The following is a 22,976-nucleotide window of genomic DNA, read 5'->3' on the forward strand; positions in this document are numbered from 1 at the left end:
CGCACACGCGCCCGTCGACCGCGTCTTCGCTGCCGCCGCCGCCGCCGCTGCCGCGGCCGCCGCTGCCTCCGCCCCGCGCCCCCCGTCCCCGAATCTTGCCATGCCACATAACAACCACGCACACAACCACTTCGCCGCTCTCGTCGTGCCGGACCACAACCAGTCCTTCCAGCAGCCCCACCCCGCCGCACAGGCCCAGCACCTCTTCGACGCGAGGGACCATCACCCCCATTCCCCAGTCTTCTCCATTCATCACGACGAACACTCCGCCCAGTCCCAGCCGCATACCGCCCACTCCAATTCCTCCCCGAGGAACTCCCACACCGCCACTACACATCACATGAATCGCAAGCCGAAGAGGTCGCCCCATCAGAGACAAATCCCACACCCCATCGTTGGCCATCTCCGCCAGCAGCAGCAACAGCAGCAGCAGCAGCAGCAACAACAGCAACGGCAACAACAGCAACAGAATCAGCACCATCATCAACAGCAGCAGTCCCCTCAACAGCACCAACAGCAACAGCCACAGCTGCACGTGCACCATCCGGTCGGTCAAAACCCCCGCCCGCACGTTGCCGCAGACCATCTCTACTCGCAACAGCAACAAAACCCACAACCATCGCACCCCCACCACCACTCGCAGCAGCAGCAGCAGCGTCAACAGCAGCACCAAGAACAACAACAGACCGCCCCGCAAAACCAACAGTCGGACCGCGGTGTTCAAGCCGCTGCCGCCGCAGCTGCTGCCGCCGCCGCTGTTGCCGCCGCTCACGCACAGCAACAAGCACACCAAGCCATGCTTCCAACCGACAATGCCGCCGCCGCCGCCGCCGCTGCACACCAGCAGCAATCGCATCTTGTCGCCCAACAGCAGCAAAACCCGGCCGCCGCCGCCGCTGCCGCTGCCATTCGTGCCTCCACGGGCTCGTTTAATCCCTCCCAGCTGACAGATCAAGCCACCCCCAACGTCCCTCATTTTGGATTTGATGACGTCGGAAGACGTCGCCAAATGCCGCAAGGCACTGCCCATCAGAATTCCGTTATGCTCACCTTTTCGGACAATTACATGCAACAGCAGCAGCAACAGCAAGCCCAGCAACAGCAACAGGCTCGCCAGCAACAACAGTCCCAGCAGCAACCGCAGCAACAGGCTCAAGCATCTCAACAGCAGCAGCAGGACGTCATCACGGATGGACGCCCAAGGCAGCCTGCCGGTATGTCGGAGCCGCTCGCTCAGCAGCAACGCGACTTCCAATCTCGGTTTGAAGGTGATGCCAACCCCATGGTGCAACAGACTATGACCTACGATATCAAGGACGACAATATGGACAGCAAGAGGATGATTACTTCCAATGCTGCAGCCGCTGCCAATGCTACAGCAGAAGCAGTTCTCGCAAATTCCCAGGTCGTCGACCAGACTGCTGTGAGTCGTGTAGCCGCAGCCGCCGTTGGGGTGACAGGGGCTGCCCCACTCTCACAAGGCATGGTTGCAGGTCGAGCCGCCGCACGCATCGGACCCGACGGTCGCGCAATAGCCGCCGCGGCACCCTTTTTACATGGAACTGTTGAAAAGAGAGTTGCCTGCGAGAGCTGCGGCCTTTTGTTTGGAGATGTCGGTTCACTAAAGCGTCATGCTGCTCGTTCTCATCGCGCTGCAACGGGCAAAGGACCCGTCTATTGCTCGCAATGCAACGCTTCGTTGAAGAATGAGCAAAACTTGAGAAGACATATCGCTGTGTGCCACTCGGGAGACCAAGAACATCGCTGTGAAAGTTGCACAGCTTCGTTCAGCTCGAGAGGCTCACTACGAATTCACCAACAACAGGTCCACGCGCTTCCCTCGGCATCAGCCAAGGCAGCAAGAGGTCGCGGTCGTGGTGGCGCGGCCGGTGGCCGAGGCGGGAGCCGCGCTCGAGGAGGCATCTCAAAGTCAGCCAAGTCGGACAAATCGTATGTTTGCGACATGTGCACTGACACATTCAAGTGGAAGGGAAATCTCAAGAGGCATAGAGAGCTTCGTCACTTGCATTTGCGTCCTTTTGTATGTCGTATTTGTAATGCAAACTTTGGTACGAAGAGTAATATGAGAGTTCACTTGATCACTCATAGTAACGGAACCCAAGCACAAAAGTAGAATGAGAGAGAGAGCCAAGTGTCGTCACCTCTGCCTCGTTACGCTCCTTTGCTTTTTTGGATTTGTCGATGTTTTTTTGGTCGGTTTTATCAAAGTTCTATTCTATGATCTTTTCATCGCGTGCACACTCTATAGTGAGTGACTCTTTCGCTCTCTCCATCTCTCTCCCTGTGTTTTGTGTGTAGGCTCGAGGAGAGCTGAATATATATATGTATATCAGTCGGACGTCATTCACTGTCATAGTGACCACGGTGTCTATCGAGGTGAGAGTTAATTGTTTTGTTGTCTGCACTGGCGACGCTGTCGTTCTCACTTTCCAGTAATTGATGTAATGATGGAAGACGCAGGAGGAAAGCTACCCGTCAACTACTTTGTCTTGGTTAATCGTTATTTTGCGACCACCTGTAACATATACTAGGTTTTTTAAAATCAGGGACGTGTCTCATGCCTCTCTGGCGTATAACCTAGCGGTGTCTTCTCTTGATCTTATAAGGATGTAGTGACAACATTCGCTTTATTCAAGCTTATGCTGCTGCTGTGGTACTATGGTGTACAGTACTTGTACTGTACTGCAGGGCAATGCATGAGGTATATGTGCCCTTCTAGAGGATTTTCCCATTACAAGCAGGGTGCTAATCGGCAGGCCTGCAATCTGAACGATATGAGGAGCAGCAAGGTCCTTGACCACACGGGACAAAATTTATCATTGCAAATTTGCTCGCGGTGATCACCTCTATGAATCAGATTAAACGTTGGTCAAGTTTGGATCGTTTCTAGTGAAGGGCAAATCGAGAAGTCTTAAAAGACCTTGTCACACCGACATACGCGCCCCGCGCAACGGCGCGATGATGATAGAAGCCAGGGTGCAAAAACAAACGCGATTGACGGCCGTTGTGATTAGTGGTATGAGCGACGAAACGGGTGAGCACACTGGGACAGATCGACGGATGCAACAATGCCCATTCTTTTAGAACAACCAAAAAAAAAAAAAAAAAAACGAAAAAATCCTGGAAAGCATAAGGAAAGGCCAAGCCCATCGCCGGGTCTCGCCGATGTGAGTTGAGTTGTAGACGCACCCTTTATCACACACCAGCGTGTTGTGATCCGTTTGCGATCAGGAATAAGCCTTTGAAACAAGGATAAATGCGCCCGCAAAGACAGCCTCAAGTGTGTGTTCATACATGTATGAGGAAACTGGTCCACGTTCCATGCGTTTGAGGTGATGGGCAAAGGAATCGGGATCGGTGGCGTAATTTTCGGATTGTATGATGTCAACACCACCTTTAGCATGAGCGGGAAACACATCTTTCATAAAAAAAACTTTTCAGAATCGTGTCATATCCGACAAAACGCATCATATAGACCAAACTGTAGAGCTCTTTCGTGAGGGGCGGAACGCTGGCACCCAGGTTTTGTTTTCATATGTGCGCGCAGCTTTTGGAAATGCGCTTGCCCCCGTTAGAGATCCACCATTATACTCCAAAATACACCGTGTGTATGATTCAGTCCCTCTCATTCCCAATCCTCACACATACGAGAGATGTGCTAGCTTAAAGACTTCTACCCTTAGCACTATGACACATAACGAGGAATTAAAATATGAAAACTGACGAGCAGGTGGTCCATGTTGTCATCTCGTACCCGCGTGTCGAGCGACAGGTTTGTGTACATTGCGCACGTGCCGTACTGTAGCTCCACTTGGAGACAAAACCGAGGTGGACTGGATTGAAACGGCACCGTGCAAGTGCTTTTTGAGAATATAATTTATGATCCGCCTGTATATCTATTGACACGCAGTGCTGCCCTTTGCTGCACACGGTCTTGCGCAGGCGACTTGTATCTTTGCAAGCAGACGGACAAACACCGGGGCGCCCTAAGCACGTTTCGTTGCCCCGATATGACTGCCAGAATATGACTTGGAAATGCAGAAAGCGCTCGACGCTCCTTTTTTCGATGTTGCTAACACCCGCCATACAACTTGTACATGTTACAGGGGGGTACCCTATTTAGTGCTACCCCGTGTAGCGTGATAAAATAGGCACTAAATCGGGTTTGGCACAAGAACGGTAACTTAACAAGAAGACTGAATATAGTATTTAACTAAGGAAACCCGTCAAGGTCGTCTGTTTCTGCTTCTTCTGTGGCTTGAGAGCCTCAAATATGATGCGTCTAGCCTTGCGCAAATGTGAAGACGCATCAGGTAGCGAGAGAGCTACCGCTGCCGCCTCTAATTTTGAGAACTCATTCGCTGCTTCGATCAAAGAGAGAGAACGAGCCTGACTAGCATTAGAAATCTCCTCCATCACTGTATCTGTATGCTCTGCTTCAGTTCGCCCAGATGAAACACATCTAGACCCATCCATTTCCTCCATAATTCTCTCCACCTCTTCTAGAGCTTCTGTTTCCATGGCCTCTCTGACTTCACTTGAATCCTCTACCATAACCCAACCATTAATATTACTTTCATTTAACGTAGCAATATCTGCGGCATCCCTTTGGTCATTAACATTGCTCACATTTGCATTTTTTGCCTGGAGAGATAGGCCCGACATATCTTTTAAAACAGATTCCATGGCGTCCTTCGGGAACACGTTCTTGTATTTTGTGACCAAGGGCACTTGTTTATCATACCTTTTGGTGTAGAGCCGTTAGAGTAGCACTAAACCGGGACATACACTATATATAGAGGCACTAAATCGGGTACCCCCCTGTATACGAACGCAAGACTCTCGGCCCACGGACAAAGAATGCCAATCTAGAAAGGTAGATGCCTCACTTCTTAGGGAGGGCTTTTCAAGACATGGCATCGTTTCAAATTTTGTGCAGCACTATGGGTACAGTGGGGTGTATCCTGTACGCAAAGAGTACACTTGAGAAAGATGTGTTGGCTCAGGAGGCCCCCCAACACACCCTCATGCTGAGATACAGCACATCCCTGTGTATGTAGCCGCGCAAAGGGGAAACACTGACTTCTTACCAGCAACAGCGAATGCAGAAAAAGAACAAACACCGCCCTCGCTGCAGAGCGTCCTCGCAAAACTAAGTTGAGTAGAGGCCAATAGAAAATTCTTCTAGGGCCCTTCCATACATAGAATAGGTTTACAAGTGTGTCGCGCCAGAGCATTTCCGCCAGCAGTATCGGAACAAAAAATCTAATCTACATATGAACGTTACCGTGTCAGCTCCTTGACAAGTCTATCCTGCACGATATTCTTCGTAACCCACAAACGCCCGGAATCCCTGTCCTCATATTTCCAGGCTCCACCATCCAGCCGAAAGCCAGCGGCCTCTAGCACCGCCGTTGCCTCTCCGTGCGCCCCTACGCGGCGCTGAAAGCCCGCATTGGTGGCGTTAATCTTTGAGAAGCGCTCCGCCTTTGGGTTTCTCAATGCATTGCTCAGGTAGAGATGCAATGCATCCAACACGGATCGTAACTGCTCAGCTGGCAGCCCCGAGGCACACAGACGTCGCAAAGCCCTTTTTGCATGGTCTACTTCTTCGTTGTGTTCGCTTTCGCCGGCAGTTTCCTCTTCGGACGCGGAGGGCGTCATCGAAAAAAGCCAGTTTGCTGCGCGGCTAGCGTTGAGGCCATTCTCGCGAAGGGCGAGTGTTGCCAGACCGCGATTGAAACCTAGGGCAGTCAGTTGGTCCACCGCAGCTGTTACAGGCTTTGGGGCGCTCAGGGCGCGTGCTTCTTGCATGTGCGGCTTATAGGACGATGAAGCTGCTGCGTCGGACTGGGGTTCAACCTTGGGCGGCATGACAGGAGAGGATGCGGGTTTGCAATTTTGATCAGGTGCGTCCTTGTCGATTGGCTGCAAAACCTCGTCTTTCGCTTGAATGTCTCTCTTCACAGCTCTCAACTCCTGGCTTTGCCCGGACATCATATCATGTGTCGACGACTGTCGTATATTGGCTTCTTGTTCTGTCATTTCGACGTCATCTCGACCAAAGCCATTTCCAGCAACACCAACCACAGAACGCGCAGCCGGAGCTGAATGTGCTCCTTCCGACGACCCAAGTCTTCCCACAAACCCAAGCGTGGTCGCTCCCACGTCCACCGTGGCCTCTTGCAACGGATCAACCCCCTCGACCCTCTCGTGATGCCTTCCACCTGCGACGGTATCCCCCCCGGACCTCCAATCCATCTTCCCCGCCTCCCTCTCAATCCACCTCATGAGCTCTTTAAACCTATCATCATGCTCGCTGAAGACGTTATGAGCGAGCTCATGCGCGAGAACCTGGCGGATCATTCTCATCGGCCTGAACCCCATTCTATCGTCCGTGCGCAAGCGGAGGTGAATCTCCATGCCCTTTCCAGTGTTGTACCCGAGGACGCACACGGGGTCGACGCCGACCTTGCCCTCGGGCGGCATCTCCTTGAGCGCACCGACGCGCCATCCCTTCCGCTTCATGACGTCGAGGAAGCCGCGGTCGGTCGCCAGCTGCTCCAGGATGGCGGCGGCGCGGGCGTGGTCCGCGAAGCCCGGCAGCGCCTCGGTGCGGCCGAAGCCGAAGGCGGCCGAGGCGGACGCGACCGAGGCGGACGCGCGGGGCGTCGCGCGCGGCGCTGCGACGTACCGCGGCGACGGGCGCGAGAACGGGCGCACCAGCGGGTCCGGCCGTGCGGCGCGCACGGAGGAGATGGCCGACGAAGACGTCGAGAGCACGTACAGCGTGCACGGCGACGGCAGCGACGCTAGAGGGCGCGCGTCCGTCAGCAGACGGCCGCGCGAGAGCAGGCGCAGAGACGTGTCCGGCGGGAGGGAGAGGTGCGCGAGGATGGCCGTGTGCACGTCGGCGAGCGCCGTGGTGGCGGGCAGGCGCAGCGGCGCGCCGGGCGGCTTGCCCTGGTGGCGGAGCGAGATGGTCAGCATGACAGCGGCGGAGGGGGTGCCGGGAGAGGGGGGAGGGTTAGTGCAGGGGATGGCGAGGGGTTCATAACTAGACTGGATGGGGGGGGGGGCAAGTGCGTTCCAGAAGGAGTGGGAACGTGGGTTCCAGAAGGAGTGGGAACGTGGGTTCCAGAAGGAATGAGAACGTCGGGAGACGATGTGTTTCTGCCGCAACCATTGGTTGGTTTCGCAGTCTGCGCGACGTTGTGATGGCGGGTGCCAGCAATGCCTCTTCCTCCGGAGTACAGTACTACCGTACTTCAGGTGTCGAGCCTGTACACGTGTAATATATACGTGGCACTCACTCCCGAATGTGAGCCACCGTAGCCTTCAGTCCAGTCTCCGCTGCATTCGCTAATCTTCTTTGCGTGGCTGCGTCTTGTGCTGCGGCACTAACCCTTTCCCCGACCTCTCTTCCCCGACCTCTCTTCCCCGCATCCTTGCCCACTCCGCTGCCCGCAAAATGGCTTCCCCGAACGCCCTGGAAGCCGTCCTGCGCTCCGACCCGTCCGCCTGCAACCTTCTCCTCTCCCTCTTCTCCACCGCCGCCTTCTCCCCGCGCTTCGCCTCTCTCCTCTCCCCCCTCCCGCACCCGGCGCGCTACCACAACGCCGCGCAAAACGAGCCCTACATCGCCCTGCTCCGCGCGGACCTGCTCTCGCTCCCGCGCCTCCCGACCGCGCTCTCGGCCCTCCCCCTGCACCTGCGCCTACTGCTGTCGGGTATCCTGCTGCTCCCCGACGGAACGCCGTGCCTGCGCAGCTGCGCGTCGCCGCCTTCCGCGCCCGCCTTCTCCGCGGAGCTGTCGCGCTCGCCGCCGCGCCCCGTGCAACGCTCCGAGATCACGCGCGCCGCGACCGCCTCTGCGCGCGCCGCGCGCGCGCCGCCGCCGCTCGCCCGCGCCTTCCACGGCTCGCCGCCGGAGCGCTGGTACTCCATCGTGCGCAACGGCCTGTCCGTGCGCGGCGCGCTGGAGACGCAGAACGGCCGTCTGTACGGAGAGGCCGTCTACTTGGCCCGCGAGTTCGCGTTGGCCGCCGCGTTCGCGCCGCACGAGAGCGCCGGGAAGGCCGGCGCGCTGCAGGCCATGAGCGTCGTGGGCGAGTTTCAGGTCGAGGAGGGCGCGGTCAGAGCGCGCCATGTCCCCGACGGGTACGTGGTCGTGCCCGATGCGAGCGCTGTGCAGCTTATCGCGCTCGTCGTGCTCGTGGAGAGCAGAGGGGGGGAGCACGTGGGCAGCGTTTTGAAGGGCGCTTTGGGGTGCGTTAAGGGTGTCGGGGTTTTGCACCTAGCTATGGTCTATGTCGTTGTGTTGGTGATTATTTCAAATTGGAAGTGGTAGGCGCAGCGATGTGAGAGTGTCAATTTGTTTTATTCGTGGTGGTGGTACAGGGGGTGTGTGAAGGGTGTACAAGGGGCTTGTTAGGAAGCTGGGGGGACTCAAAACGGAGCGGCTACCGGCCGCAAGCCGGGGAAAGCGTGCCAAAGACGGAGGTTCTTCTTGTCTGAGCAGGTTGTTCGGCGAGCAAGCATTTGAATATTCATGGGAACAGAGGCGGAGGGGAGGAGGGTTCGAGCTGACTCCGGCAGCAAACGTATCAATTGAAGGTTGCTATTCTGCCGTCAGCCGTTCGGTGAGAAACTTCTCGATGTCTTTCATCACGATCGGGCCGGTCTTCTGCATGGCGCCGTTCATGAGGAATGAAAACGGGGAAAGCAGTCCTCGAAAGGAGAGGTTGAACTCAGCGGTAAGCTTGGTGGTGTTTTCTCCCTCTGCTTCGCATTCGACAGTATCGACGGATCGGAAGAGCCTGGCCAGGCCGACGTATTGGGCCTTGGTGGGCGCGTCGAAGTAGACGCATTCGTAGTCGACCTTGACGTTCTCCATACCGTTGGCAGAGAACTCGCAGTCGTACTTGGTGCCGATGCCGACCTGGTTGGGCTTCTGGTCGTCGGCGAGGACCGACTTTGTGATGTTGATGTCCCAGACGGCTAGGTTTGTCCAGTCCGACATGAGCCTCCAGACGCGCTCGCGTGTGAAGGGGACAATGATGCTGGAAGTGTACTTGACCATTACGTGTGTTGAGTGTGATAGTTTTGTCTCGGGAAGTGAGAAGGGGTCAGCTGGTTGGGGGCGGTGTTTCGGGAAGTCGTGGTGTCGCAAGGGGCGGTGAGGTATATATATACAAATGAGAAGGTGAGGGAAATTACCAGCGCACAAGGTTTCTTAGCGGAAAGAATGGTTTCGAATGTTGAGCCAGTATCTTGTTTCCGGACGGTGCCTTCGCGGGGCCGTGGCAAAATGTCGGGGGGGGAGGGGTAGTCTCACAGGGTAGCAGCACCGGCTAGGCACTTCGAAGTCTCATGGGATGGTGTCGTATTGAGGGAGTATGCGGTCAGAAGCAGAATCATGGAATATGGAGGGTATGTCCGGTGCGCCCGGTCGTTGGCCAATTGGTGGTGAGGGGTGGAACCTTTGCAATCTGAATGGCCCAGAGGGACCACCCTGGCTTTTCAAGTGCCCCGTGGCAGATTCGCCGCCGCGTGGCAGATTCGCCGCCGCGTGGCAGATTCGCCATGGGATTTCGTGTAGGAGTGAGCCCAGAGGCTGTGTCCGTTGGTTGTCATTTTATTATGTTATTATGTTAAGTTTTAATCTCAATAAGCAAACCTGTCATAGAAACGGGCTTCGTCCCAAAAACTCGACAATTGTCGCGAACCCATCGCGAGAATTCTTCAGCATCGCGAAAAACTCTTCATGCTTCCTGTTCTTGTCCTGCAACGCCTGTCGCATGGAGACCATCGCGTCAAGCTCCGGTGCGCACTGGGGACATTCCTCACCCCACATCCCTGTCTTTCCCTCATTCGATAGCCCCGCCCCGACCCCTTCCCTTCCCACAAGCATCGCTGCAGACGCCCCACCCACCCCATTTCCAACTCCTACGGCCCCAGGCGCTAGACAGCTCACGTGGAAGGAGTGCTCGCAGAAGAAGTGCACAGCAGGGACAGAGACCACGTCCTCGCATGACGCGCACGTCGTCGGCTTGATCACGACGGTCTCCTCCCCCAGCCGTTTCGCCTCGCGTCGCAATTCCCGGATCTCCCCGTCCAGCTGCAGCCCGGCGTGCTCTGACACGGCAGCCTCCCGCTTGAGCCCTGCGGCGCATCGTTCGAAATATTCGCGCACAACACTCCATGGAGCGTCGGGGCAAGCCGACTCCACGAGCTCCACAATCTCCACTTGCGATAGCAACCCGCTGCGGTCTAGCGCCACCATCGCCTCGTCTACGAGATCTTGAGCGCTGCCGCGTTCCGAGCTGCCATCAGAGATAGTGCCGAGTATTTTCCCCATGCCGCCGTCCTCACCCACATATTCCACCCCTGCGATAGGTGAAACGCGTCGAGGTGGGCTTGATGAGACCAACTCTAGATCCTCGCCGATGGCATCCCCCTCGCTTCCGTACCCTTCCTTTGCTGCAAGCGGTGCGTACAGGCGAATCAATTCCATCCACAGCCGCGGCTCTCTGTCCCCATGCCGCCTGCATGCGCGGAGAAGCGACGGGCCGTTTTTAGACATGCGTAGACTGACCCCCAGCTCCGTGTACATTCGTAGATGCTCATACAAATATTCGAGGCATGGATCATGCCCGTTTTGCTCAGCGATCTCTAGCGCCGCTCGAAGCTTAATTACCGACCGCCGGCTCTGTAGAATTTTCAAAGCTCGTCGCCCAATCGTCCCTCTTTCCCCAGTGTCGACCGAGCTTTCCAAAGTTGTGATTTGTTCTTCGGCTTTTACGCTGTCCTCATCACCACCCAAACTAGGGTGTCCATGCTCGGTACGCGATTTTTGTTGAGTTGTAAGTTTTCTTTTTGCCTGTAGCCGATCAGCCACATCAACGCATACAAGCGACTCAAAGAGAAGAATCCATGCCTTCGGCGCGTTTGCTTTGGTAATACCGCCGGGAGTGCCTAATACCCGTTCCAGTAGTACTGCCCGCCACGCTGGCATATCAATGAAGATCGGCAAAAACATGCTCAGCTGCAGCAGTGGTTTGGAACTACCGGGTGGCATAGAAGCCGTGGAGCGGCATATCGCATCGCATAGATAATGCACAAATTTGACGGGTTCTTTCTCTAGTAGCCGACGACCGCAAGCCTTGATGACTTGCAGCGCTTCGACATCTTCTAAGGATCGCAACAGCGCCAATGCTTTCTCTGTTTCCCCGAGATCCTCCACGAGAGTGTGGGCGAGTTGTACATGTCTTCCACGCCGCCTTGAGACTCGTTCAGCAACTTTGAACAATCCTGCATCTCGACACAAAACAATCGCGGCATCAACCTGTTCTTCAGTCCAATCCACATCACTAAAAACGTTAATGACGTATTCATCATTCGTCTTCTCTGTAGCATTGGAACCGAGAATAGCCCCTCTTGCCCTGTCATGACGGTAGCAAGTGATTAAAACCTTGGTGTGTGCGAAGGCTGCCCTACCAGCTGCATGCAACGCTTCTAGGTATAACCGGAGTCCGGAGCGTAACCCAGATTGCTCGACAAGACGGGTCACGACCCAGCTTGGTTCCACACCACCGCCAATAGTCTGAACGAGGTGCTCCGCAGCTTCGTCGTACCGGTTCTTACCCATGAGGTACTCCGCATACTGTCGGAGTGCTGACGTTAACATGACATTCGACTTATTTGCATTTTCACCGCTTTCTGCCCTAGCGAGGGCGATAGCAGGGACGTGGAGCCCCCTCTTCAGTAGCATATTGACACGTTGTTGCAATGAGATTTCCGAGAGCTTCAATATAGAACCATCAGCAGAGCAAAGCATCGCATTGCGCGTATATGATGAATGCCCTTGAAAACAGCCAGTTAGTACCCCTTTTCCACGATAAGCGACAAGTTTGTTAACAACATCGTACGCAGTAATAGAACCCGGCTCAGTTGAATGAATGAGATAGTTTCCCATGCTAGATACCATCGCTTTCTGGCCCTCAGTCGGAAATGCAATGCAGGGACCCAATCCGTCACGATTAAAGAAGTACAATCCTTCTGCCCGAGCAACAACTAGTTCGGCAGAGTAGTCCAGAACTGTACAAAGTTTCCCGGTTGACGAGCCCATATTATCCAAGATCTCTCGTCGAAAGGCAACAGGCTTCGAGGCATCTTTCTCCGGGTCTACCACCGATACAATGACGACAACAGACACTTTAGAGACGCAATACAAAAGGGTTCCGCAGTAGCGCAAAAAAACAATAGGCTTTGCTTGAATCATTTCGCCCGGCGCGGGCGCAACCCGTACACGCATTGCGCGTTCGCGGTAAATCTCGCCGTAGAGAATGGTAACCGAGGCATCCTCAAACCCGATAGCGATTTCTGAAATATCAGCAATGCCGAGCTTTGCATCCTTGACGGCAAGGACTTTTGGGCGCGAATCGCTTTGCAATCGATATACGGCTATACATTCCAAGCGATTTTCATCCGCGGGCACTGGGCGATTTCCATTTTGATAAGGGGAAGGGCCGTCTTCAATAGCGGAAGATGGAGGTATTGGTGACCTCGAAGTTTCCCTGACACGAAACTTCCATACTTTTAAGCAAGGGTTTCCATCATCGACACCAAGCGTGACGAGACTCGGCAGCACTCCGTCGCCATGTCTCACAAGGACAAGAGAAAAAACTGCTCCATCATGCGCCGAAAACGTGTAGTGTAGGGGAGGTGTGGTCTCGTGCAGGGAACGATACGAGCCAAGTGTGAGTGAAGGGTCGAGGGATGCGAGATGGAAGAGCTGTACGACGCCGCGAGGGAGCGCAAGTACGAAAGTCCCATCGATGGAGTCGTAGGATACAGCTCGTTCAGCAGCGGTTGCGAAGCGGCGGAGTACGCGTTGCTGTGAGGCGCGTTCGTGGTTGCGTTCTGCGGAGAGCGTGGGAAAGAGAGATACTTCGCCGAAGGAACTGGCGTCCTCACGTCCCGCAGTGGTGTCGAGAAGTGTCTCGACGGATAGGAAGCGAAATGGCTTCCATCGAAGGGACATCGCGAAGCGCGAGGCGGGCGATGCGAAGAAGCCAGGCGCTGAAGGGGTTGGGGTGTAGAAACTAAAGAGAATGAAAGAGTCTGTTAAAGATGTGGCACACGTTTCAATCCCAGAGAGCTCTGTGAGAAGAAGAGCTGACATCCACTGCGATGGCCTTAATAGAATTCTAGCACAGTTCCAATAATGAATTTAGGGCGCATCGTCCTAACTTGCAACAGGGACATCTTTCTTTGAAAAAATAGAAGCACTTCTGCCGTATCACCAATTTATGCACTACCAGGGTAGATGCCCCAAGATCAACGTTTAGCGACCGCTACGTTCTGAGTCGGTCCTTCTTGATGGATAGCGTGATCAAGCATGCTAGGAGGTTGCTGCATCTCTGAATATGATCTGAAGCGCGCTGTCTTTCTCACTTGAGGACTATCTTGAAGAACAAGAAGACTGCTCATGAAAGAAGCAACTCAAGAAATCGCTCGATCAATCGCTCAGTTTGCCCTTCTGCTATCGCTGGGCTCATCTGCATCTTGTCTCCCCTAGAAAAATGCTGAGACAGCTTTCCGTCGTGCGGCGCTGCCTACGACTGCGCAACATCTACCAATCTCACCCCTCACTCCCGCACTTCAGGTACTGTGCCCAAGCAGCGAACGAGAGCACTCCCCCCCCTCCCACGCGCACCACCGATCTATCCTCGCCACGCCATTCTCCGCAGCCTCCTGCACCGACGATCGCTCCGAACGTGAAGAATGTGAAATGGGAAGTTACAGCTGTAGACGACGGCTCCCGCCTTGATCGCTTCATTAAACGCCGTGCACCAGGAGTACCACCTGGACTCATCCAACGTCTCATTCGCAAGCGCTCCATCATGGTGCAGTCAATCCCAGCAATCCGCAACGCACATCCGGTTCGAACTGGAGATGTCGTCACCTTCCCGGGGCACATAAAGCTGGGCCTATCTCGAGGGAAGAGAAAGCCGCAACCAGATGATATTTCCCTTGCAGAGTCGGCGATTGTGAAGCACTGGGTCTTACATCGGGATGCACGATGTGTCGTTCTCAATAAGCCCGCAGGCTTGCCCACGCAGGGAGGCTCTTCAGTAGGTACCAGGCATTTGGAGGCTCTCTTGCCTGGCATTGGCGAGGGTAGGTACTGGCTTGTCCATCGTTTAGATAAGGAAGTCGGTGGCGCTATAGTTGTCGCACGCGATGTCGGAGCTGCAGGCTTGCTCGCAGAGCATTTTCGAGGAAGGCTTGTCCGAAAGACATATTGGGCGTTGGTGGAGGGTTCCGTGAAAGACAAAACAGGCTTTATTGACCTCCCCATAGATGGGAAGAGAGCAAGGACTGACTACAGAGTAATCCAGAGCTTGGACAAAAAGTTTGTTTGGTTGGAACTCAGCCCTAGGACCGGAAGAAAGCATCAGCTGCGGATTCATTGCGCTGACGGCCTCGGGACCCCGATTGTAGGCGACGGCAAGTACGGACACGGCGGGCCCGAAGGTCTGGATGGGCAGAATGTAGATGGTGGGTTACTATCTCTCATGAATCCTGGGCTGCATTTGTTTTCAAGAGAGATACAGTTTCCAAAGTTAACACAGCATATGTCTGGCGGCGGGAAGCGATCAAAGAGGACAGCTGGGAGCGATGGAACTGGCTTTCCAACAATCACGGCTAGGGCTCCGCTTCCGCCGCACATGAAGGATACATGGAAACGATTTGGACTTGAAGAACACTTTGCGGCATGATCACTTCGAGTGCATATTTTTCACGGTCGAGCCGCTCATCGCGTTCCTCGTGCACAAGGTCACAACCTTGACCCGTGAAGAACAGAAGAGCCGCTCAAAGAGCATTTAAAGATAAGGGTTGCATATGGAATTGCAGAACTTTCCTCTTTGGGTGTCTGGTGTCTCCTAGAGGGTACTTACAAGTTTTGTTCGTACCCTGGCGGATGTCGCACTTCAGGGGTGCGATGCTTTAACAGCGAAAAGGCATTACCGCGTACGGACAAGAGAGCACTGGGTGAGGTTATCTCAAATCATGTCAGAGCTTTTATCTTGAAGGACACCTCCGCGCCGGGCTGGGAGACGTCCCTCAATACCGGCTCTATTTTTGTCCACACAAGTACGAAACAAGAGCATAACACCAGAATAGCTTAAAAGCAGGATGCCTACATTCGACGTATTGAAAAGTTAATGAACCAGCAATAAAGCCCTAGAACAAGCATCACATATCATCCATATCGTCATCATATTCCGCCGGTTTCGGAGTAGGCTTCGGCTGAGTTAGTGCATGCGGAAGAGCGTTGGGGAGCGCTTCATTGCGGCCTTCATTGACAATCCACGGATGTTGAAGGGCCTCGACGGCTGACAAGCGCCTGTTAACATCAATGCAAATGAGCTTGGAAATAAAATCAATCGCCTCGTCACTGATGTATTGCCACTGCGTCTTAGGGAATGAGTATTTGCCCCTTTGAATGGTATGTAGAACCGACTGGGTATGTGAGCCTTCAAAGGGCTTCCGACCAGACAGCATTTCGTATGCGACGACGCCAAGGGACCAAAGGTCTGCCTTTGTGCCGTACGTTTCGCTAGTAACGACTTCGCGAGCGCAAAAGTAGGGCGTTCCGACCTTGGACTCGAGGACGCCCGATTCGAGAAAGTTGCTGAGCCCAAAATCTGCAAGCTTGGACGTAAAAGGCCATGTCTTTGCCGTGGTGAGGATGTTCTCCGGCTTGACGTCGCGATGGACGATGCCCTTTTCGTGGAGGTAGGCAAGGCCGAGAAGAATGTCTTTGATGATGACGGAAGCGGATTCCTCCGAAAAATGAATGGTCTTGGAAGACAAAACTTCATAAAGTGCGCCACCGGCCATGTATTCGAGGACGAAATAGAGCCTATCTTCGGCATCGAATAAATCGAACAAACGGACAACGTTTGGGTGATTGACTAATCTTAGAATGTTTAACTCACGCTGGATGAGCGTCTTGCTCCTTTGTTCCTTGCTCTCCTTCTTAATAACCTTAACGGCGAACTTTTCCTTTGTCCTCCTATCCTTTGCCATGACAACCTTTCCAAAGTGCCCCTCCCCAATGGCCCTGACAAAAACGTAATAATGCTTGATATTCCTCTCACTGGCATACCTGAGGGTTTCGTACCAATCATTATACTGTTCCTCGCTATCTGCGGCAAACTCCTCCGACCCAGCCCAGGTTCGAATCTCAATTTCAAGTTTATCTGGGTGTGCGAGCACCTCGGTGTTCTGCAAGGCGAGTTCCCACTCGGGCCTGGTGTCCTCCTTCTGCCGGAAGCATTTGAGGTTGGAGCCACGGACGACGAGGTAGCGGTACTTTTTATGCACGCCGAAGATGGGGTTGCTGCGTAGAATGCTGGCCTTCTTCGGAAGGTATCCTTCCTTCTCTGTGTATTTGCCGTAGCGCATCTCCGGGCGCGGATTCGACGACGTCGCCATCGATGAGCTGGAAGGGATGACGTCCATGTGGGATTGTTTTCTGGGCCGCGTTGGCAATTCTGCAAGAAGAAGCTGCTAAACCTCGACGCTACGCAGTACAAGAGGCTGATGCGCAGCGACTGGGCAAAAGGTGGCGCAGAGTGTTACCTCTCCTTGTTCGTCGACGCAGCCTCCTTTTAACACATACAAAAATAAACAGTGGCCTCGTTTGGTAACAATTGGGCTGGGGGACAGAGAAGGGAGCGAGATTGTAAGTTGAGGTCGTTCTGAGGGCTGGAGGTTGTGCAGTCTTGTAGGACAGGGGATGTGTTCCAAGGAAATGGAGCAGAAGCGCATAGAGCCTGGACGAGGAGTACAGTTGCCTTAACGGGCCGAATGGCGTCATAATACATACCGTACTGCTGTACTGCTGTACGGAACTGGGCTGTCCAGCCCTTGTTGCCTGGAGAGGTCAGGAGTCTGGAGGGCGTACTGAATACGCCACCGGGGCAACCCGAACCCCTATCTTCTCTCACCTCATGGGCAACCTACACGCCCAATCAAATTGCACTCATCGCATGCCATTACAGAACGCACCGCATACAACACGTGTTCGCACGTGTCACACGTGTACGCACGTGTAACCTCTTCCCTTTCTGTAATGCCGACCGTGCTGTAAAGTGCCCGTCCTGCATCCCTCACCGTGAGAGCAGTGGGATCAGGGGCCCTCCCATGATCGCATCGTCGTCGCCCTTTGCAACCAATTTTCCGCTGCTCACACAGCGCCCCACCCGCCCCTCTCGTCGCGATCCTGTCTCCACCATGGGCGCCTCCTACTCCCGCGCCGACGCCTCCCCCTCGCCCGCGGCAGCAGCGGCGGCCGAAGCGGCGGCCGACGCCGCGGCCGCTGCGGAGGCCACGCCAGAAACCACGCCGAAGCCGTCCGCCCCGACCGGCGCCTTCGCGGCGGGCCTGTCCGCGGCCAGCCTTTCCAAGGCGCCCGCGCCGGGCGCGGCCAGCCCGTGGTGGCGCAACTTCGAGCGCTCCGAGCTGCCCAACCCGGGCAGCTACGACGAGCTGTCGCAGGACGCCACGCTCATCCTGCGCCCCAACGTAGTCGAGGGCATGATGTTCAACTTCACGGCCCCGCTGTCCGAGTCGCAGATGCTGGGCGCGGCCGTCGAGATGGGGCAGAGGGATCGCGACGGCCAGTTTGCCCTGCTGGCCAATTACTTCTCGCAGCGCCTCGTCTGCATCTCGCGCACCACCCCGGCCGACGGCCAGATCCACACCCGCGTCTTCATCAACCACACACCCCGCCTCACGTCCAAGATCGTCGCAGATATCTCCGCTGACGACGAGGCGCGCAAGGGCTCGTGGGACCTCGACTACCGCGGCATGGACCATTGCGCACAGCTCAAAGTCGCGTCCGGCCCGGTCGTCGCCGCTTCGTACTTGCAGTCGGTCGCGCCGTGGCTCGCGCTGGGGGGAGAGGGCTTTGTGCAGGTCAAGTCGCAGTTTTCGGCGATGACCCTCGCAGCAAAATTCATGAGGGGCAAGGACCAGGCCACCCTGTCCGTCGCCAGCTTCGGCCCGATCGTCGCGAATTACGTTCATAGGGTTAGTCCGAAGGTTGCGTTTGCGACAGAGTTGTTCGTCGATGCGAGGTCGAGGGGGTCACACGTTTCGTGTGGATACCGCTTCGATCTCAAGTCGGCCACGGTTGTGGGGCTTATCGACTCGTCGGGAAAGGTGGCAGCGACGTTGGAAGAGAAGATTAACCCTGCCCTTGTTTTGACACTTTCAGGAGAGCTTGATCATGCAAAAGAAGAGTACAAGTTTGGCTTTGGAGTGAATATCGGCGGTGGATGAATAGTGCAAACCACGGGCGGCGACACAGTTTTGACAGACAAATTACGTCCAACGGTCGATATGGGACAGTTGCGGTTGTACGGATCCTACGCGTTTTCACGGTACTCTCGACTAATTCTGTGTGATCCCATAGACCGAAATGCATGCCTCACCTCGGCTCCTATACCCAGATTTTACAAAACTATAAATGGTTACACAAGAAGTGCTCCTATCGACCGAAGCTATCTATCGTCTTCGATCTGGCCCGCAATGTAAATTCCCCGACATGATGTATTTTAAAGCGTGAGCGAACAGATGCCCGTCCGCATTTTTATTGTTTATCCTGTCCTACTGATCCAAGTGAGGGCCGTTCAATTATGCAATCTCCTGTAGCAACATTAATCGAACCGCGCGTTTACCCAAGCGCTATTCCTCTTCCGATGAGAGCACTTTTGCTCCATCCTGCCCTCTGCGCCTCTGGTAACGCGCCTCAGACTGTAATCGCTTACGGGCGAAGGCTCCTTCGCCGCCATCCACATAACGCACGAGCTTCACAGGAACGGCTTTTGCGTTTGGTAGCTTCCTTCGACGAAAAGGCCGCACGTTCGCGCCGGAAACGGCGCTAGCCTTTGCCTCTATCGAGCCGCCTACCACATGAGCACCAGAGGTCAATTCCCCAACGGAGAAAAATGAACGCTCGTTGAAGTCTGAATTGTTAATTTGCTCCGCAACCACACTTGACGTGGCTTGAACCTTCTCTACACCATCTGCTGGTTCTTCAGAGACAAGAGCTGCGGTTCGTTTCGCAGGAGGCAACTCAGACTCATCCAGAGAGGACCCGGGCACTGGTCGAGCACGTTTCTTCGCTGCAACATTCGACGCAGTGGTTCGGGAGGGTTCCGAAGCCGTTGCAGGCTTGCCTTCTGCCCTATCACCTTCTGCGCTTAGTGCACCACGTTCTGATGACCGTAGCGATTTCGGTTTGGCAACACTGGCATTCCCGTCTCCATCAGCAACTGAATCATCGGGATTCATTGGGACGATTGGCCGTCTGGTAGCCTGTCGTCTCTCATTTGCGGTGTCGCTTTCGTCAGAGTCGACATCGCTTTCACTATCAAGAGGACCAGGGGTGGCAACATCCGTGACTTCCGCGGCATTTAACTTGATTAAACTCGACGCGGCGCTGACGGGCACAGTGCAGGCAAGTTCCAGGGGCATAAGATTTGCACGGATTATGGCTGCGGCAAGTGCAGACTCCGGTAAAAACGTCCGACCTGTCGTGTCAACAGGCTCGTGGACCTTCTTCGACGCCCCGTGCTCCCCTTGCACGAAGACGACCCCTTCAACGGGTCCCGGTGAAGTGATAGCTTTTGCGAGAGTGGTAGATCCTCCAAGACCCTCCAAGATGGCAACCCAACGCGAACGACGCTCTTCCCTAGAAAAGGCAAAGTTGACATTTTTGAACAAATGCTTGCGACGTTCCTTGACAGGGTCGTCCAAGATGGCGGCGAGGTCCTCTGCAGCAAATGCGGCTTGGTCTGCGCTTGAGAATGGCGGGACAAAGCGCTTCTCGTCGGGAGTTTCTGCGGCCTTTGCAGCAGCTTCGACGTCTGTAGAATCGGTATTTGCGCGACATGATTCGGCGACCACGTGACGCAAGGCCTCTACCCAAGCGTTTGTGACGACATGCTTGCCTTCGGCCAAGACGGAGAGAAACTTAATACTCGAGGAGCTGCATTCATCGGTGATTAAATGGGTGGATTCTTCTGTCCATGTGTCGCCAATTTCAACAGACGTAATATCAGCAATTACAAATAATCGATTTCTTTCTGCCTGTGAGAGACGCGAAGGGACCAAAACGAAATTCTCACGGCCCAACCGCCACCAATCATGGGGAGCGCCAAAGGCGAGAAAGGCGCCATCCCAAACCTCGGTTGGAGTCGACTTGTCGAGACGGCGATGATGGCCTACTGCCATCTGAGCACGGTTCGAAGGATGGCTTGCGGGATACTTGACGAACGTGCCATAGGCCGAACTGTCCTCAATGTAAACACAGGTGGAATGATGCTTGCGACGGCACGACTGCGAGGGTGGCGAGTAGAAGGGGGCCTTGGCGACCGAGACTCTTGCATGCGTGCGGGAGACGGAATTTGCGGGAAGGCGAATGTCGACATGCTTGCGTCCAATAGTGCGGCCGCCTCCTTCGACGCCGCCGAGCCAGTAGCGGGGCCGTATCTTTGGCCGTGGGTCGCCCTCTTTGATCAACTCGACGACGTACCACATGNNNTCTTGTGGTACTCGCGCCGCTCCGCTGCAACCATTTCGTCGTGAGTGGTTTTTCGCTCACGAAGTAGCCGAGGGGGGGGAGAGGAGGGATGCGGGCGCGGCGCGAGTGGCAGGAGCAGCGGTTTCGTGCGGAAAGAGTCGCGGCGGTGACGGAGGCGGAAGCGCGGGTTGGGGCGGGGGCGGGGACGAGGGCGGTGTGTGGGAGAGGCGTGGGCGGGTAGGCACGGTTGTGTGGGTTGAAGAGAGGACAGTTGTGTGAAAGGTGGAGGAACGAAATGGCTGAATAGCTGGCGTGCAGGAGGTGCTTTGTCGAAAAAAACAAAGAAAATTTCCTAATGCAGGCAATTACAGGGAATCTATTTGCAGCTGTAAGGGCTGATGTCTCCCGCCTCCATGTGACCCCAAGTGACCCCAGGTGACCCCGGGGTGACCCAAAAAGACCCCATTTCACCGTTTTCGAAGTAAAGTAACTTTACTGTACTTGCACGACTTGCGGTCGTGGCATTGCTTGCTTACATGCCGTACTTCGCCGCGGCCGCGCATCACACCGACCTAAACTTTACTGAGGAAACTCTACCTTACGTTATTCCACTATCGAGATATGCCGTGCTTCACCTCTGTTTTTTATTTAATTGTTCAAAGATACTGTATGCTACGTCTAGCGTGCATTATCACCATAGATATATGCCATCCCGCATGCTGTCTCTGTGGACGGCTGTCCCTTCTGTATCTGTGTTGAAAGACCTAATATTCGTCGACATTGTTGTAACGCTGCACCACTGTCTTGCTTCATAACGTTATGCTGATCACCCAACCCAACGAACACACAACACCTCAAACAAAACAAGAATGTACGTCAAGGCTCAGTACTGTAGTACTTTTCGACAGATCCGCTTCGTGGGAACTAGTGAAGGCCTATACCGACATGGCTACTTGTACGTCAGCTGCCTCTATTGTTGCCACAGTCCTGTTGCCAAGGAATCCATTGTAAAGTCTACAAGTTGGTTCCTATAGGCTTCCAGAAGCCTATAGCCGTGCCCCACCACAGATAGGAAAATATTCGCACCCACCGCGACCAAGTCTTCGTCCCACATTGGCGCCACGGTTCTTCTTGTTGTAAGTCCTCTTCGCCCTGTGTACGTACCGGGCGAATCATTGCGCAACTTGCCACAGGGAATCCTCCACTGACCATGTCATCGAGAAACAACACAAACAACACAAACAACACAAACAACACAAACAACACAACTGAAAAACGTGGGCATAGCATGCCGAATCACAATGACGGCAAAAAAAAGTAGTCTTAAAAAATGTACGGCTTCACCCGACCCAAGCCGTTCAGCGAACACAAGTCTCACTGTACAAAAAAGAAAACTGGAGCTTGATTTGCTGATCCTGACGAGGATCCTTAAAATGTGTGGTACAGTGCTGTAGAATCCCATGTTATTGGTAATAACTTCATGTGTAGATGCGGTATGGACAAGCACAGGTAAAAAGCTCCGCCTTCCAAAAAAAGATAACCCTCTGAAAAAAACCAAAAAACAACCGTTGACCCGGACGGGATTTCCTTCTGAATCGAACCCGCAACCTTTTGATCTGGAGTCAACTGCGCTACCATTGCGCCACCAGGCCACACTGCATTGCGAGGGAGGTAAAAATCATGATATTTATTGGCATAATTCATCTTTGAACAAATTTCCAAAAAATTTCAAAAATTTCAAAAAATCATGTATTATTTTTTCTGCCATTAACAGAGCACACTCTTGCGACACCATAGAAGCGATCGATTGGCTCGGTGGCAGGATGCTGCCGCAAATGGCGTGTGTTTGATTGTTCAGTGCATTGGTTCAGGCGCCAGGGTAGGGTATGGGCACCATGGTTTCCGAGGGAGACGCGAGGTAGCGGGCGACGCCGGAAGTGGCATGCGGAGGGAGGACTGTGCACGCGCGGGGAGTGAAGCGGCGTCAATCTGGAGCCACTGGATAGCGACACATCCATACTGTGTCGTGGAACAAGCTCAAGAGCGTCGGGGTCTTCGGGGGGGGGGGGGGGGGGGACTCCCCGACACCGACACCTTGCCCGTCGTCAAATTGACCAGTGCGTCCACAATAGGCACTCTGCCGTTCCGCGGAGGCCGTCTGGGCGCTTGGAACCGGGGACGGTTTCCCGGGCGTAGACAAACAACAAGTGTCTCCATTCCCCGGCGACGGCGTCGACGACACTGGGACAGAAGAGCTCTTCGAGCCGCGAATCAGCGTCTGCTACTTGGGCGTGGGCTTCCCCGAAGGCCGCGTCGGCGTGGAGCTAGACTTTTGCAAAAATGCGTGGGC

General features: G+C 54.7%; 9 protein-coding genes; 3 read left to right on the plus strand and 6 right to left on the minus strand.

Annotated features, from left to right (window-relative positions):
- Positions 1 to 100: 100 nt before the first annotated feature.
- CHC_T00003127001 (hypothetical protein) lies at positions 101 to 2,134 on the plus strand. Its single transcript, XM_005714189.1, has one exon. It carries the CDS (start codon positions 101 to 103, stop codon positions 2,132 to 2,134), a length of 2,034 nt encoding a protein of 677 aa, XP_005714246.1.
- Positions 2,135 to 5,219: 3,085 nt separating this feature from the next.
- On the minus strand, positions 5,220 to 7,011 carry CHC_T00003128001 (hypothetical protein). XM_005714190.1 is given in 2 exon segments: positions 5,220 to 5,304; positions 5,305 to 7,011. 1 exon segment carries the CDS (start codon positions 7,009 to 7,011, stop codon positions 5,305 to 5,307), a length of 1,707 nt encoding a protein of 568 aa, XP_005714247.1. The 3' UTR covers positions 5,220 to 5,304.
- Positions 7,012 to 8,380: 1,369 nt separating this feature from the next.
- Positions 8,381 to 13,207, minus strand: CHC_T00003129001 (hypothetical protein). XM_005714191.1 is given in 2 exon segments: positions 8,381 to 9,703; positions 9,704 to 13,207. The coding sequence occupies 1 exon segment, from the start codon at positions 13,205 to 13,207 to the stop codon at positions 9,704 to 9,706; it is 3,504 nt and encodes a 1,167-aa protein (XP_005714248.1). The 3' UTR covers positions 8,381 to 9,703.
- A 400-nt stretch (positions 13,208 to 13,607) lies between these two features.
- On the plus strand, positions 13,608 to 14,807 carry CHC_T00003130001 (hypothetical protein). The gene has a single exon (XM_005714192.1). The coding sequence runs from the start codon at positions 13,608 to 13,610 to the stop codon at positions 14,805 to 14,807; it is 1,200 nt and encodes a 399-aa protein (XP_005714249.1).
- Positions 14,808 to 14,912, minus strand: CHC_T00003131001 (hypothetical protein). The gene has a single exon (XM_005714193.1). The coding sequence runs from the start codon at positions 14,910 to 14,912 to the stop codon at positions 14,808 to 14,810; it is 105 nt and encodes a 34-aa protein (XP_005714250.1).
- Positions 14,913 to 15,087: 175 nt separating this feature from the next.
- CHC_T00008532001 (Serine/threonine-protein kinase) lies at positions 15,088 to 16,530 on the minus strand. XM_005714194.1 is given in 2 exon segments: positions 15,088 to 15,285; positions 15,286 to 16,530. 1 exon segment carries the CDS (start codon positions 16,528 to 16,530, stop codon positions 15,286 to 15,288), a length of 1,245 nt encoding a protein of 414 aa, XP_005714251.1. The 3' UTR covers positions 15,088 to 15,285.
- Positions 16,531 to 16,618: 88 nt separating this feature from the next.
- Positions 16,619 to 16,915, minus strand: CHC_T00003132001 (hypothetical protein). The gene has a single exon (XM_005714195.1). The coding sequence runs from the start codon at positions 16,913 to 16,915 to the stop codon at positions 16,619 to 16,621; it is 297 nt and encodes a 98-aa protein (XP_005714252.1).
- Positions 16,916 to 18,647: 1,732 nt separating this feature from the next.
- CHC_T00003133001 (hypothetical protein) lies at positions 18,648 to 20,643 on the minus strand. XM_005714196.1 is given in 2 exon segments: positions 18,648 to 18,786; positions 18,787 to 20,643. The coding sequence occupies 1 exon segment, from the start codon at positions 20,641 to 20,643 to the stop codon at positions 18,787 to 18,789; it is 1,857 nt and encodes a 618-aa protein (XP_005714253.1). The 3' UTR covers positions 18,648 to 18,786.
- Positions 20,644 to 21,445: 802 nt separating this feature from the next.
- Positions 21,446 to 21,637, plus strand: CHC_T00003134001 (hypothetical protein). The gene has a single exon (XM_005714197.1). The coding sequence runs from the start codon at positions 21,446 to 21,448 to the stop codon at positions 21,635 to 21,637; it is 192 nt and encodes a 63-aa protein (XP_005714254.1).
- The last annotated feature ends 1,339 nt before the right edge of the window (positions 21,638 to 22,976 follow it).

Source organism: Chondrus crispus, genomic scaffold (assembly GCF_000350225.1).
Source record: "Chondrus crispus Stackhouse genomic scaffold, scaffold_175, whole genome shotgun sequence".
In the NCBI taxonomy this organism is placed as follows: domain Eukaryota; phylum Rhodophyta; class Florideophyceae; order Gigartinales; family Gigartinaceae; genus Chondrus; species Chondrus crispus.

Coding starts and splice junctions, on each gene's coding strand:
- CHC_T00003134001 (XM_005714197.1), top strand. CDS start 21,446: ATGCTGATCACCCAACCCAACGAACACACAACACCTCAAACAAAACAA.
- CHC_T00003130001 (XM_005714192.1), top strand. CDS start 13,608: ATGCTGAGACAGCTTTCCGTCGTGCGGCGCTGCCTACGACTGCGCAAC.
- CHC_T00003132001 (XM_005714195.1), bottom strand. CDS start 16,915: ATGACGCCATTCGGCCCGTTAAGGCAACTGTACTCCTCGTCCAGGCTC.
- CHC_T00008532001 (XM_005714194.1), bottom strand. CDS start 16,530: ATGGCGACGTCGTCGAATCCGCGCCCGGAGATGCGCTACGGCAAATAC.
- CHC_T00003129001 (XM_005714191.1), bottom strand. CDS start 13,207: ATGTCAGCTCTTCTTCTCACAGAGCTCTCTGGGATTGAAACGTGTGCC.
- CHC_T00003133001 (XM_005714196.1), bottom strand. CDS start 20,643: ATGTGGTACGTCGTCGAGTTGATCAAAGAGGGCGACCCACGGCCAAAG.
- CHC_T00003131001 (XM_005714193.1), bottom strand. CDS start 14,912: ATGCTCTTTGAGCGGCTCTTCTGTTCTTCACGGGTCAAGGTTGTGACC.
- CHC_T00003127001 (XM_005714189.1), top strand. CDS start 101: ATGCCACATAACAACCACGCACACAACCACTTCGCCGCTCTCGTCGTG.
- CHC_T00003128001 (XM_005714190.1), bottom strand. CDS start 7,011: ATGCTGACCATCTCGCTCCGCCACCAGGGCAAGCCGCCCGGCGCGCCG.